This window comes from Ichthyophthirius multifiliis (assembly GCF_000220395.1).
Source record: "Ichthyophthirius multifiliis unplaced genomic scaffold scaff_1120509251435, whole genome shotgun sequence".
Lineage (NCBI taxonomy): Eukaryota > Ciliophora > Oligohymenophorea > Hymenostomatida > Ichthyophthirius > Ichthyophthirius multifiliis.
The window spans coordinates 1,635-17,186 of record NW_004085876.1 but is presented as its reverse complement, the minus strand read 5'-3'; the positions used below and the strand labels follow the sequence as shown (position 1 = coordinate 17,186).

General features: G+C 16.5%; 3 protein-coding genes across 3 annotated transcripts, besides 37 other annotated features; 2 read left to right on the top strand and 1 right to left on the bottom strand. All coding sequences in view use genetic code 6, as the record gives it.

Annotated features, from left to right (window-relative positions):
* Positions 1 to 466: 466 nt before the first annotated feature.
* Positions 467 to 507: a microsatellite.
* Positions 508 to 1,587: 1,080 nt separating this feature from the next.
* Positions 1,588 to 1,637: a microsatellite.
* Positions 1,611 to 1,645: a microsatellite.
* Positions 1,646 to 1,724: 79 nt separating this feature from the next.
* On the bottom strand, positions 1,725 to 5,900 carry IMG5_203970 (leucyl-tRNA synthetase, putative). The gene is made up of 7 exons (XM_004023781.1): positions 5,474 to 5,900; positions 4,766 to 5,220; positions 4,528 to 4,714; positions 3,564 to 4,250; positions 2,351 to 3,411; positions 1,976 to 2,227; positions 1,725 to 1,928 (listed from the first exon to the last, which is right to left on the bottom strand). The coding sequence occupies exons 2-7, from the start codon at positions 4,835 to 4,837 to the stop codon at positions 1,830 to 1,832; spliced, it is 2,358 nt and encodes a 785-aa protein (XP_004023830.1). The 5' UTR covers positions 4,838 to 5,220; positions 5,474 to 5,900; the 3' UTR covers positions 1,725 to 1,829.
* Positions 2,269 to 2,311: a microsatellite.
* Positions 3,414 to 3,505: a microsatellite.
* Positions 3,508 to 3,535: a microsatellite.
* Positions 3,515 to 3,561: a microsatellite.
* Positions 3,521 to 3,562: a microsatellite.
* Positions 3,527 to 3,562: a microsatellite.
* Positions 4,288 to 4,360: a microsatellite.
* Positions 4,303 to 4,390: a microsatellite.
* Positions 4,362 to 4,399: a microsatellite.
* Positions 4,418 to 4,514: a microsatellite.
* Positions 4,419 to 4,521: a microsatellite.
* Positions 4,439 to 4,516: a microsatellite.
* Positions 5,268 to 5,314: a microsatellite.
* Positions 5,901 to 6,498: 598 nt separating the features above from the next.
* Positions 6,499 to 6,575: a microsatellite.
* Positions 6,576 to 7,105: 530 nt separating this feature from the next.
* Positions 7,106 to 7,166: a microsatellite.
* Positions 7,109 to 7,158: a microsatellite.
* A 620-nt stretch (positions 7,167 to 7,786) lies between the features above and the next one.
* Positions 7,787 to 8,826, top strand: IMG5_203960 (protein pob, putative; the record flags this gene model as incomplete). The annotated part of the gene is made up of 5 exons (XM_004023780.1): positions 7,787 to 7,855; positions 7,931 to 8,025; positions 8,080 to 8,474; positions 8,559 to 8,736; positions 8,789 to 8,826. 4 exons carry the CDS (start codon positions 7,787 to 7,789, stop codon positions 8,729 to 8,731), a joined length of 732 nt encoding a protein of 243 aa, XP_004023829.1. The 3' UTR covers positions 8,732 to 8,736; positions 8,789 to 8,826.
* A 490-nt stretch (positions 8,827 to 9,316) lies between these two features.
* Positions 9,317 to 9,408: a microsatellite.
* Positions 9,330 to 9,406: a microsatellite.
* A 19-nt stretch (positions 9,409 to 9,427) lies between the features above and the next one.
* Positions 9,428 to 9,487: a microsatellite.
* Positions 9,433 to 9,481: a microsatellite.
* Positions 9,458 to 9,506: a microsatellite.
* Positions 9,507 to 9,785: 279 nt separating this feature from the next.
* Positions 9,786 to 9,850: a microsatellite.
* A 64-nt stretch (positions 9,851 to 9,914) lies between these two features.
* Positions 9,915 to 9,945: a microsatellite.
* Positions 9,936 to 9,981: a microsatellite.
* Positions 9,982 to 10,312: 331 nt separating this feature from the next.
* Positions 10,313 to 10,465: a microsatellite.
* A 55-nt stretch (positions 10,466 to 10,520) lies between these two features.
* Positions 10,521 to 10,553: a microsatellite.
* A 512-nt stretch (positions 10,554 to 11,065) lies between these two features.
* Positions 11,066 to 15,279, top strand: IMG5_203950 (protein kinase domain protein; the record flags this gene model as incomplete). The annotated part of the gene is made up of 5 exons (XM_004023779.1): positions 11,066 to 11,202; positions 11,259 to 11,523; positions 11,564 to 12,860; positions 13,158 to 13,276; positions 13,336 to 15,279. 5 exons carry the CDS (start codon positions 11,066 to 11,068, stop codon positions 15,277 to 15,279), a joined length of 3,762 nt encoding a protein of 1,253 aa, XP_004023828.1.
* Positions 12,305 to 12,334: a microsatellite.
* Positions 12,642 to 12,689: a microsatellite.
* Positions 12,646 to 12,692: a microsatellite.
* Positions 12,646 to 12,709: a microsatellite.
* Positions 12,923 to 12,971: a microsatellite.
* Positions 13,778 to 13,806: a microsatellite.
* Positions 14,425 to 14,450: a microsatellite.
* Positions 14,760 to 14,808: a microsatellite.
* Positions 15,280 to 15,552: the final 273 nt, after the last annotated feature.

Sequence of the window (15,552 nt, the reverse complement as noted above, 5' to 3'; positions counted from 1 at the left end):
ATATTTATGCAAATTTTTATCATCTTAATTCTTTTATTATAAAAATTTTGCAAATATTTTTATTAAATAATATAAGATTTTTTTTTTTTTTACAATATTTATATTCATAATTTTTTATATTTTATTTTTTTTAAGTTTCTTTTTTATTAAAATATTAATAAATGTATATATAATTTTTAATAAGAAAATCCTATATAATTATAGTTTTATTATATAAAAAAAAAAAAATTAAATTGCATATTTTTTTATTTATTTTTTTTTTAAAAAATTTCATATGAACTATATTTTATTTAAAAAATATTTTTTCATTAAATTAAAAAATAGCTATTTTACACTTTGTAATTTATTTGATTTAATAATTTATTTAAAAATAGTATTTTATATTTCTAATAATTTTATCTTTTATTTTTATAATAAAAAATATTTATATTTTTTAATAAATTAAAATTTATAATCTTACTCATTATAATTAATTATTTTATATTTTAATTAAATTAATATATATTTAATAAAGAATAAATAAAATTAATTAAAAATATTAATTAGAGCAGTAAGTATTTGAATTTCCATAATCTATATATTAAAAAAAATTAATAATTTTATACTAATATATGTAAAAACAAATCATTTAAAATAAAATAATCATAGATAAAATTTAAAATATCCTTTTAAAAATTATAAATTTAAGATGATTTTAAGAAAATATAAATTTATTTCAAACTGATTTACAAATGTTAAATAATTATACTATTAGTAATAGTTTAAAAATATGTTTTACCTTTCTGATAACGATTTCACAAAAAATACATATAAACCTTTATAACACATTTTTTAAAAAAATTATCTTAAATAAAAGCATTAATCACTTAAAAAAATAAATTGAAATAACATTTTTATGTATTTTTTATTGAAGATTCACCTTAAAATAATTAAAAAAAAAATTTTATTTATATATATTTTTACATTAAATTAATTTGTTATAAATAAAATTAAATTTATATAATATCAGCCAAGAAAAAATAAAGTTTTAGCATTAAAATTAATGTAAAATAAACTTTTAAATCTTTAAAAAAATATTATAATAAAAAGTATATTATTTTTTAATTAAGAAAGTATTAATAAAATTTATAAAAAAATTTAAAAAAATAATAGATAAAATTTTTAATATACATATGTATGCGATAGTAATTTTATAAATTTAGAATTTATAATAATTAGGAAAAAATTAAAATAATATTAATATAAAATAATAAGTTTTTAGATAAATACAAAATAAAAGATTTAAGAAATTAATTAGATATAATTAATTAAAAATTTTAATAATGTATATCAATATGAAATAATTTCTAATTATGATAGAAAAATAAAATAAATTTATAATTTTGTTTAATTATAAAAATTTTATATATTATATTTATAATAATTAATATTAAGTATTATAAATATATTTGTAAATATCTAAATAAATAATTTGTATTTTTTATAAATATAAATGAATAAAATTAATCAATATTTATTGTAAAATTTATATATTTTAAAATATTTAAAATATTATTTTTATTTGAATTAATATTTATAATAAATTTAAAATCATTTTTTTTTTAAAAATATTAAATAATATTTATTTTAAATATATTTATATTTACTATTTTTAAATAAAAAATAATTATTAAATAATTTTTTTATAGAATTATATATTTATTAATAATTTTTAGTTTTTATTAATTTAATTTTACTTCAAATAATTTTTTTTTATATAAAATAGGATTAAATATTATATTTATTTATAAATTTTTAAGCTAACAAAGATATTTATATTTTTTTCAAACTCATATAAATATAATTTAGGCTTTTCCAGGCATACAATTTTATACTGCAGTCAAAAAAACTTTTTCTTAACTTTTTTCAGCATCATCAGCACATAAAAACTATTAAAAATAAAATGTTATAAATATATAAAAAATATATATAAAACTTCAATATTTTCAAGTTTAACTTCTTTTAAAATATTTTCTTTGTTATCTTAAAGAAGCTAAAGTTCGTTAAAAGGTAAAATACTTTCAATAGCTTCTTTTCCGGAAGTTTCAAATTCTTTTTAAATAAAAGCTGCAAATTATAAAGATTTTTTCTTAATATCAACAGAAATATCTAAACTATCTCGAATTTTATTTTTCCAATCTATATTTAAGACATCTCCCTAAAGAGAATTTCTTAATTATTCTAAAACCTAATATAAAGTATAAAAAAAAAAATATTTTAAACAAAAAAAAATATAAATATAAATATAAATATAAATATAAATATAAATATATTTATTTATATATTTATATTTTTTTTTTAATAAAATTACTTTTTACTACCAATCATTATATTTAACTGTATATATTACTATTGCTTTATTAAATACAATTTCTTTATTTCCTTTTTTTATTTAAGTTTATTTAGCATATGTAAGTCTCACATTTCTTAGGAAATTTTAAAGACAATTATACGATCTTAAAACCACTTCATCAATAATAAACTCACTTATTTTAGGTAAAGTATTTTCATTTATATTTTTTTTAATTTTTTCTTATTATTCTTTAGATAATAAAAGCCAAAATTAATTCTACCAAGCAATTTCCGCAAAATGAGGTGCAATAGGATATATTAAAAGTAATTAATATTTAATCCATTCTAATAAAATATCTTTACGAGGTCCTCCTAATTTTTCACAATTTATTAAATATTCATCTTTAATAGATCCAAATTCATGAAACCCATATTTTGTAACATCTCTAAATTTAAGTTCCTCATAAGATTTTATACATTAAATTGTCAATTATTTAATTTAATTTGTGAATACTTTATCAAAAAATACTACTTTTTCATTACATACTTGATCATTATAATCTCTTGCATCAGAAACATTTTTCACATATTCTTTAATCCACATTTCTAATGTAGAAATCTTTAAAATTGAATTATCAGCAATTTTAATTTCGAAATTAGCATCATCTTATGAATCTCCAGATTCCGCTAATGCAAAACGAGTTGCATCAGCACCATATTTATCCACTATATCTTTTAAAGTATAAAAATTTCCATTTTATTTGGACATTTTTTTACCATCGACTAACATATAACCATTCACGAAATATGAACGAGGCCACATATGTGGCTATTAATCCCATATTGCTGCATGATTAAATAAACTCATTGTAAGATGATTTTTAACTAAATCTTTAGCAGAAGCACGGAGATCTAAAGGATACCAATATTAAAATGAGTTTCTAATCTATATACATTTATCTTCATTAACTTTTATTTATTAATTATATTAACAATTTAAAAATATATAATCCCAAAATTCACGATTCAATTAATCAGGAGTTATTCCTAAATGACCAACTTAAGATCCTTAAACGTTTCCTTAAAAAAATAAGATAATAAAAAAAATAGATAAAATAATAAAATAAATAAGTAAATAAATAAATAAATAAATAAATAAATAAATAAATAAATATAATTTATATTTATATTTATATTTATATTTTTATATTTTTATATATTTTTATTTTTACCTTATAATAAATGACTAATAGTATAATAAGCCATATAAATCGTTGAATCAGAAAGAGATTCAATCAGATATTTATCATCAAATGGTAAACGGGTTCCAAGTCCAAACGAACGAGAACATCCCCAATGATTTAACCAATCAACTGTTGTTTATATACTTTTAAGAACAACATTATTATAGCAATTAAAGTTTGGTCCATTTACATGTTCTCTTATTTATTTTTTCCAATTTTCATCATTATAAGAAATATACCATTGATCACATAGACTTACTATGCATTCATCGCCAGAACGAGAAATCACTTTTCCTTCAGGTTCATAATAAGATACTGCTTCTTGTGATATTATAAGATCTTTTTTTACTTATTCTTTCGCCTCTTGTACTTTTTTACCTTTATATTTACCAACTAACATTTTTCCATCGTAAAAACCTTTAGTGTAGCATTTATCTTTAGCTAATTTTAATTTTTCTTTATCGTTTTATGACGCTACTTTAAATTCCTCACAAGCTAATATTGCAGATAAATTTCCCATTTAAGGAATTTCGATAATAGGAACAGGTTCAAAAGGTATAATATGATAATCTTTAATACCAAATTTTTCTCTAAAGGCCTGTTTCTTTTATAAATCTCTTAATGTAGCATAGTCATCAGGTGCATCTGAAGGTACAGAAGTTACTATGCCAGTACCTATATAGATATATTTTAAAATTATAGATTTTTTTTTTAAATAATTTTTATCAAAAATATAAAAAATATGTTTAAAAAAAATAATAAATAAATTTTATATAATAATAAATTAAAAAAATTAAAAAAAAAATATAAAAAAAAAAATATAAGTTTATATATAAAATTAAATATATGTATATGTATATATATATATATATATATATATTATTTATATTTATTTATATTTATTTATATTTATTAATATTTATTTATATTTATTTATATTTGTATTCTTTACCTTTATCCATTAAAATTGATAGCATAGGAAGTGCATATATTTTTTCATATTTAGCTAATGGTGCTTTTAAAGGAAGTCCTAACAAATCAGTTCCTTTAATTTCTAGTATTTTTTTTACCTAGCCATATTCTTTCGTTAAATCTTAATAAGCCATATTTTTTGCTGCTCTTTCTGAAACAATAAATATCTTTTTAAATTATATTATTTTTATTTTTTACTTATATATATATATATTTACTTCATCATTTATCATTTCAAATGCTCCATAAATTCCTTCAGGAAGTACAAAACAATTAGTTTATCCATACATTGTTTCAGGTCTAAGAGTAGCTGCTGCCAAATAAACATTTTTCCTTACAAAGGAGCTAAAGCACTGTTAAGTTCTAATATTTTTAACTTAATAAGTGTGTATTCTTATGGTCCCAAACCTTCTCCTTCTGCTCTATCATGATCAGCACACATTTATTTATCTGTAATAGAGAATATTGAAGGTCTTTTTCCAAAATTAATGTATTTTCTTTCCTTGAGTAATGTAAATTGCCATTTTATGAATGAATCATAATATGGATTAACCTCTGTGGTAATAAAAGATCTTCTATGATCAACGGAAACTCCGAAATATTTTAAATCTTAAGTGGCAAAAGGATGAAAAAATTATGTCCAGAATTTAGTATCTACAAATTTTGGTATTTCCTGTTAAATTACAATAAAATATTAGAATTATTTTTTTAATAAAATAAAAAAAAATATTAATAAATAAATAAAAAAATATCAATATATAAGTAAATTTATTTTTAATTAAAATATTTTAGTAATTTTTATAATATTATTTTCAAATTTATAATATATTGAATATTTTTTATATATTAATAATAATAAAATTTTTTAAAATCATTTGTTTATATTGTTTATTTATTTTATATATATAAAAATTAAAATTAATTACTTCTTCACTAATACCCATTTTTTTCAAAATATTCCATTACCTTTAATCAACACCTTCATTTGGGAATTTTGGAGGACAACCGAATTAATTAATTTCACTTTACAATTTATTTGCAGCTGCACAAATTGGTTACCCAGTGCAATGAAAACCAAAAGGAAAAACAACATTATATCCTTATAAAATTTTATAACGAGCAGTAAAATCAACTTTAGTCATAGTATATGCATGACCAAGGTGTAGTCTTCCATTTAAATATGGATAAGGGAATGTTAATAAGTATTTTTTTTATCCAGGATTTGGTTCTGCTTAATAAGTTTTTTCTTATTCCCATTTTGCTTGTGCTTATCTTTCAAGTTCCATTAAACCGTCACGTCTTGCAAATTGCTTTTTAGGGGCTTCTTGTTTGTCTTATTTATCCATGATTATTTTAGAAAAATTTAATTTTTATTAAAATATTAATTAATTTGTTCTTTTTTATTTTATTAAACTTGATATTTTTTTTAGAGTTAATATCATTTATTTTAAAATTAATTTTTATTTAATTTAATATCTATAATACTTATTTTATTTTTATTTTTATTTTTTTAAATATAAAACATATATATATATTTTAATTTTATTTATTTTTTACAATATTATATATCTTTTATATTAATTTTTAAATTAATGTTAGATTTAAATATAAAACTTCATAAAAATATATAGAAAAACTAAACATACTTAATCAATAACAAATATAAAAAATATATTAAATTTATAAAATATTTAATTAATTCATTAATATAAAATTGATTTAACTTGAAATTTTAATATTTAATTTAGTATTTTATTTTAATAGGAAATCTATAAACTCTAATACATTTTAAGGTACACAAATTTTCATTTTTATACAATCAATATTTTTAATATGTTTAAGATAAAAGCATTTACCTAAAACTAAATTATTATTTACATGATTTTTAACAGATCCAATAAACTTATTTATATTCTATATATTCTAAATTTATCCATAAACACCTTCGCTATTAATTTAAATCATATTATTATTTATTATTTTTATTTAATTAGATAATACATATTCTTTTTTATTTTAATTTAATTTTAATAATTATTTTTTCTATTCAATTAAAAGCTTATGTAATTTAACTTGAATTATCACATATTTATTCTAAAAACTGTTTTTATTCCTTTTTTTTAATTAAAAAATTATCTATTAATATTATAAATCAATTAGAATAATTAATTATATTAAAATTATTCATATATTATTAATAAAATTAATTTCTAATTATATTTATTTATTCATAATTGTATAGATTTTCACTAATAATTAAATTTATTTTTATATATTGCTTAATATATTTTCACTCAAAATAATATTAAATTCATTTTTTTATATTTTACTCTGTTATAGATTTATTAAATTTATATAAATTCTTATAAGTTTAAATATTTTTACATAAAACTTGATATTTTTCATGCGATTCGCAATAATATATTTTTTGATTTCAAACTTTTAAATATTTAATTAAATTTTAATTTATAAAAATTTCTTTATTATTATTTTATTTATTTTAACAAAAAATATTTTAAAAGTGATTATTATTTAAAAAGTTTATTACTTTTTGCTAAAATTTATAATTATATTAATTATAGTAAAATAATTTATAATTATATTAATTATAGTAAAATATTAATGAATAACATTTTTATTTTTAATTGTTATAAATAACTTTAAAAGAATAACAAGTTTTTTTTTTTATTAAATAATGTAAATCCTATATTTTTTAATTTTTAGTTAAAATTTATAATATTTTAAAAAATTTAAAACTAAAATTAATTCTAAATATTTTTTAATTATATATCAAAACTTATTCTTGAATATAAAATTCATTTGTGTATTAAATATTCCATAATTTATATTATTTAATTCATAAAAAAGGTTAATTAAATCTATATTAATTATTTTCATAAAATAAGCAAATGGATTTTTTTTAATAAAAATTATATAAGCTCTTTAATATTCATTATAATTTACTAAATTTGTAAAAAATAATATTTAATTTAAACTTAAAATTGTTATAATCTAAATAATGTTCTAAAAATTAAATAAAAACAAAAAGCAGCAAACAATCAAAGAAAAATAAAATAATATTAATTTATTATTTTTAAAATATTAGAAATTAAATTAAAATAAAATAAAAAACTAAGATATAATATTTAAAATATTTTTTGTTAAAACAAAAAATTATATATAATTATATTATTAAAAAAATAAAAATAAAAACATCTACATAAAAAATATTTAATTAAATGGATACAGTTATTGATCATAGAATAAGAGATTGGGTTTTTAGTCCTATAGTTATAGTTATGTTTATGGTATTTTAATTTTTTTACATATAAAAAATCATTTATATTTAAAAAAAATATAATTCAAATAATAATATAAAAAAGGTAAATTTATTTAGACATTATTTATCTATTTATTCAGAAAAAAAAACAATTGAAAAAATATCGGCATTAAACGAATATTTAGACATATGTGATAAGTATTATGAAAAAAAAAATATATTAATAAATTATTAATATATAATTAAATAAAGATAGTAAATAGTAAGATGTTAAAATATAATAAAGCATAATAGCTTATTAACCGATAATTCATTCAAAATAAGAAAATATCATTTATGTAAAAAGAACGGAGGATATTTAACTGTTAGAGGAGAAAGAGTAACCTAAGTAAACCCAATGTAGCAAATGGCATAAATGAATCCAAATAATATGACAGCTATGTTAAAGAACAATTTATCAATGGGTCTATCAACATTTTTACTTTATACATGGGTAAATTAATTATTTTCAGGTTTTATTTTGGCTCGTGTACCATTTCCTTTAACTTAAAAATTCAGAATAATGTTATAAAGTGGGGTTGACATTTTAAATTTAAATGTGAGATATGTATCTTCATTGTCTCTTTACTTTTATTATTAACTTCTTTGTCTCAAATTGTAAGCATTTTTACAGGAAACTACAAAGATTAAGAATAAGAATTAAGATAAAAGAGAGTAAAAAATATATATAGTCTTTAATTCAAAACTTTAATATAGGCTTAACAAGAACAGTTAAATCAGGACCTGGTGGAATGGGAGCTATGGGAGGAATGGGAGCTATGAATCCTATGAGTTAAATGTCCGGCATGATGGGAGGATAGATGGCTGGACAAGGACCAGATTATAAAAAAATATTTAATAATGAAAAAGGTATTTAATTTTTTATGTTTTGTATTTAAAATGTTTTTGTATCTTTTTCTAGAAAGTATTGAACTTGTAAGACATCATTATATATTAGAAAACTCAGAAAAAGATTTAATTTAGAAATATAAATATATGTTAGGATTTAAATGAAATAAAATATATATTAAAAAATAATTTAGTGGATTTTTATTAAAAATAATTTAAATAAATAATAGTAAGTTAATATTAATTAGTTATATTTATAATATTTTTAAAAAATATTAATTAATTATTATAAAATTAATAATTTATAAATTTTATGAAAGAGATAAAAATATTAAAAATAATATAATAATTTATTAAATATTTTAATTATAAATTTTAAATTGTTTTTGACTTAAAAAATATTATTTATTAATTAAAACTAAAAATATTCTTTTCATTTTTATATATTTATTATTAATTAACTTAAATTAATAAGTATTATGAATAGAAAATATAAAAATAATAATAAAATTTAATTTTATTATTAAATAAACACCAAATATGTAAAAAATAAATAATATTAATTTGCAAAAAATAACTTATTTTAAAAATAAGATTAAATATGTAAAAGAGATATTTAATCACAAAAGCAATAGTATAATTTAAGAATGTAAAAGAGATATTTAATCACAAAAGTAATAGTATAATTTAAGAGAAATTTTGGTAAATAAAAAAAATAAAAATATAATAATTAAATACTAAAAAAATTATAATTATAAATATAAAATTAAATAGTAAATTTAAAATATATACAAAAAAAATAATAGAGTTAAAAATTTTGATGAAAGTATTTTTATGCCCAAAATATTGAAAATTAAGAAAATAATTAAATATTAGAATATTTAACAATATAAATACATTAAAATTCTTATTTTTTTTTTCATTTTAATTTAACAAAATTTAAAATCAAAAAGTGAATAAGAGATTTAGGACATGATGAAAGCAAATATAAAGTTTGTGGAAAAATATAAAAAGATAATAAAAATCAACATAATAATTGTATCGAGATAAAGTATAGGACTGTTAAGTGGAATTATATATAGAAAAATAGTAATAAATTCATATAGTAATAAAATATAATAATTAATATAATAAATCTAAGAAAAATAAAATAAGTTTAATTGCTTTTTATGTATATAAAATATTTTTATGATAGGCTATAAAAAAAAAGTATATTAAAAAAAAATTATAAATACAAAAATAATATTAAATAAGAAAATATTATTAGATTACCTTATAAATGATAATTTTGCATTAAATTATAATTATATATTTAAATAAAAAAAATAATTTTGTAGAATGAAAAAATAAGGTTAAAATAAATATAGTAATAAAGAATTTAATAAAGAAAATAAATATAAATTATATATTAAAAAATAAAAAAATATTATATTTAAGGATATTATAATAAATAAAAAAAAAAAAATTATAAATCATATAATAATATATATATAAAGATAAAAAAAAAAATAGAATAATATAATAAAATCTAAAAATTATAATAAACAGATAATATATATTAAATAAAAAAAAAAATATAAGGAAAATAATTATTATTATAATAACAATAATAGCAATAAAAATAATAATAATAATAAAACAATAATAGCAATAATAATAATAATAATAATAATATAATAATAATAATAATAATAAAAATAATATTAATAATAATAATAACAATATAAAAATAATAAATATATATATAATATAAAGGTTAGTATATTATATTTTTTATAATTAAAATAATAATAATATTTAATTTAATATAATTTTTTTTTATATATTTTTATTTTTATCTTAATTTTTAGGTTAATAAACTATTACAATATTAATTTTTTCATAATAGTTTAAATATATATTAATAATAAATAAAAAATTAGTAATATTTATTTTTTTAAAAAAATTAATACAATTTTAAAATTAATATTGTATAAAATACATTATTATATAGCAAAATTCATTTATAAACATAATTATTATAATTTTATATATATATAATTTTTATTTATAAATATAATCTATTACAGAATAAAAAAAACGTTTTAAAATATATATAAATATATTATTGAAAATATATGTTTTTATTTAAAAAATATAATTGAATAAATAATTTTAAATAGAATTATTGACAATAAAATAGTTTTTTAATATATTAATTATAAGAACATAATTTTTTAATTAAATATCTTAATAATATATTATTTATCAGAAAATAATACCTTTTTATTTTTATATAGTAAGCAATAAATATTATCAAAAATATTCTTTAAAAATTTTATAAACAATAAATAATTTAAATTGTAAAAAAATGTTTAAATGCAATTATAGTAAATGTATTTATTCAAATGATAAAAAAGTTGCCTAAAATACAAATTTAATATTTTAACCATGCTAAGAATGTTAAGAAGTATTTTATTGTTCACAAGAATGTAAACAAAAAGATTTGTAATTAAAAAAACTAAAATATCACTTAAATAAAAAAAATAATAATATTTTTAAAGGCCAACACATTAATGTAATGAAAAAAGTCAAATATATAGCAAATATCCTGGTCCTTAAAATATTACAGATAATTCAACAATTTCAAATTTAGAAGATTCATCAATAAGTTCTAGTTCAATATCAAAAAAAAACGCAAAAACATTGGAAGACTTTGAATTTATAAATAAACCGAAAAAAGACACAGGAGATTTAGGTAAAGGTGCTTTTGGTGAAGTAAAATTAGCAAAAGAAATAAAAACAGGTCGCTTAGTAGCCATTAAACAAGTATAAATGAAAAATTTAAAAATAAAAAATAAAATAAAAGATAAACAAAAAAGTACTTTTATAATATTCAACAGTTGATCATTTAAAAAGAGAAATTCGTTTATAAAGAAAGCTAAACCATATCCATGTATTAAAACTATTCGATAAATTCGAGGACAATCAAAATGTATATTTATCCCTTGAATATGCTGAAAACGGTTCTTTATTCCAATATTTAAAAAAGAAGAAGAAATTATCAGAAAAAGAGTCATTCATATATTTTTTTTAAACATGTTTAGCATTAGATTATTTACATAAAAAAGACATTATCCATAGAGACTTGAAACCAGAAAATCTACTTCTTGACAAAAACGGAAATATTAAGCTTTGTGACTTTGGCTGGAGTACAGAATTTAGTGGAAATAGAGAAACATTTTGTGGTACTTTAGATTATATGAGTCCCGAATCTTTATAATATTAAAAACATGATAAAGCAGTAGATATTTGGTCTGTAGGAATTCTTCTTTTCGAACTTATTCATGGATTCGCCCCTTTTTCTAAAAAAGGTACTAGTAGAGAAAAAATGCTTGAAGAAATAAACAATGCAAGTATCAACGGAATTATTTTCAATCCAGATATTTCTTAAGAAGTTAAAAATCTCATTGTAATGATTCTTAATGTTAATTCTTTAAAGCGACCTTCTTTTGAAAAAATACTTTCACATACTTGGGTTTAGGAATATGGAAAAGTATTCAATATCGATGTATTAGCTTAAATGTATAAAAAAAAAGAACTCATTTAGTAATAATAATAAATATAATAATAGTAAATAGTATCTCCTATTAATCAAGATATAAGAAAAAAACCTTCTTTTTAAAACTTATTAGTTAATCAATAGGAAAATGTATAAAAAAAGGATGTTTCTCAAGATCAAAAAAAGCCATCATTTAAATAATTGCTTTAAAATCCAATCGAAAAACCTCCATCTAGAAGTTTAACTCCCACTCAAAAAAAGATTTTTGATAATAAAAATCAATAATTAGAAAATAGGTCAATGACCCCTACACCTCATTCCACTTTATTTTAAGAAGTAGTTAAAAATAAACAATAATAATAACCAGATTATAACAATACTTCAGTTTCTAATAATAATACTTCAAATATTAATAATATTTCTAATAATAATAATAATATTTCTAATTATAATGATTTAGTAAATAAATATTCCAAAAGTAAAAGTCCTTAGCCTAAAAATGATGATAAATAAATTATTGTTGATAAATATAAAAGACCAAGCTTCAATTCTACTAATTAATAAAATTAAGAGTAATCTCCAAACTTAACTTAATAATAAAGAGGTAGAAAATAAGTTGAATCTAATAATAATTAAAAAAGCACTAATGATTAATCAATTATTAGCAATAATAATAATAATAATAATAATAATAATAATAATAATAATAATAATATATCTACTTTGTCAAAATCACCTAAAAAGAAAATATTTGAAAACAATAATAATACGCAAATAAATCAAGATTATTATTGTAATAATTAAAAGGTAATAAAAGGCTAATTAAAATCTCCTATAAATAATTTTTAAAAACCAAATATTACTTCATAAAAAACAGTTAAAAATTCTGATGTTACATTAGACTTGAGCATTAGTACAATACCAAATGAATAATCAATGATATCTTAAATATCAGCATTTTAAGCAGCTAAATATAAATAAAAAGAAACAAATTTCGAAGAATTTTAACATGCTAACTAAGTATTTTTACATATTAAAAATAAAATATTTTTTTTTAAATAAATAATTTAAAATAAAAGTAATTCATTTCCACTTTATTAGAAAAATAAAACTTAGAATATAAAAAACAAGTAAAATAAATAGAAAACGAATTAGATTAATTAAGAAATGATAATGAATAATTACGAGAAAATTCTTAAATTTACACAATAGAGCAAAAAGAATAAAACTTTTAATATGAAAGTCATTTAAAAAATCAAATAAAGTAAATACAAGAATAATATTTAGTTTAACAAAATGAACTGAAATAAATAGAAAAAGAACAATAAAAAAAATACAAAAATCTAAGTGAAGAATACTAAAAATAATAAAATCAAATTTTAAAATAATAATAATAACTACAATAGGAATACAGAAGGCTAGAAAATCAGCAAAATGAATATTAATAAAAATGGGAACTTTAATTAGAAGAATAAAGATTAAAATTATAAGCAGAATATGAAAAAAAATAAAAGCAAGTATAAAAAGAATAAGAAAAAAAGAATTAAGAATTAGAAAATAAATACAGAGATAATAATAATAGTAAATTTGATTAATCTTATATCAATATGTAAGTAGAAACTGATTAAAAAATTAATTAAATGCAATAAGATTATAACGAAAATCTTGTTTTGTTGGAACAAAGGTAAGAAGAGTTTATTAAAGAACAAAAAAGAATTAAAAACGAACAAAAAGAAATGCAAGAAAAACTTAAAATATAAATAGAAGAAAGAAGTCTTTAAATCTAAGACGAATATGCAAAAAAATATGTCCAAATTAAAACTGAGTTAGAAAAGAAATATGCAGCTTTGGAAGAAAAATTGAAAGAAAAAGAACAAAATAAACGAAATGCAATTGCAAATTAATACAAAGATATGTACGAAGAATAAAAATCTTATTTTAACGAATAGCATAAATAATTAGAATAATCTTATATCAAAATGGAAAAAGAATAAGTTAATAAAACTAACAAAATGTAATAGGAATATGAAAAAAAATACAAGCAATTAGAAAACGATTAAAAATAATTACTTTAGTAATTTCAAAAACTCGAAAATTAACAAAAAGAATAATAAAAATAATTAGAAATTGCTTTAGAAAAACGAAATGAATAGCTTTAGGATGAGTATCATAAATAAAAAACATAAATAAAAAAGGAGTTCGAAGAAAAAATCAAATAAATGAATAAAAATGACAACAATAATAAAAAAAAAGGTGAAAAAGATGAAGATAATAATTAATTATATGAAAACACATAAAATGAATATAAATATAAAATTAATGAAATTGAATTAGATTTTCAAAAAAAGTAATAAGAAATTGTAAACCAATAAAACTCATTAAAAAAATAATAAATTAAATATTAATAATAACAATAAGAATATATGAAAAATTGGTAAGAATAAATTGAAGAAAATTAACTGAAAATTCAAGAAGAATATTTAAATTAATAGAGAGAAATTCGAAAAGAATTCGAAAAAAGACAAAAAGAATTCGAAGAAAGATTAAAAGAAAGAAATTCGTTAAAAAGGTAAACTTATTTAAATTTTATTTAAATAATTTTTTTTTTTATTAAAAAAAAAAAAAGAAATGAATTTGAAGAAATTTTAAGATAAAAAAATTAATAATATGAAGAATTATATGAATATAAAAACATATAAGAGGAATAATTTAAAAAATTGGAAATATCTTAGAATGCTTTGGAAAAAGAGCATAAGGAAAAGTTCAAGTAATTGTAAGAAATTAACAAAAAGCATAACTTTATTGAATAAAATTAGTAAGAAATACTTTAAAAATACGAAATTTTGGAAGAATTCAGTAAATAATAAAGAGAATCCGTAAAAAAGAATATAGAATAAACAATTTAATAAGTATAAAAAAACTATGAAGATTAAATCAAAAACTTAATGAAGGAAATGAAAAAATAGTAAAATGAGTTTGAATAAAATTACAAATAAAAAAAAAACTATTTATTCAGATCTTGATAATGATTCTCTTTAGATTTCTTCTAATACAACTTTTTTATAAGAAAATTTGAATATTCTTAAAGAAGAATAAGAATCAAAAATATAGTTTTTTATTTATATATTTATTTTAAAAATATATAAAAAAAGTAAATTAGAGTAAGAATATAAACAAAAATAGAAAAATATTGAACAAGATTAAAATGAATTAAGAAACAAATACAAATAATTAGAAAAAGGACAAGAGGGATATTTCAAAAAATACGAGCAAGAATTAAATGCTAAAAACCAGGA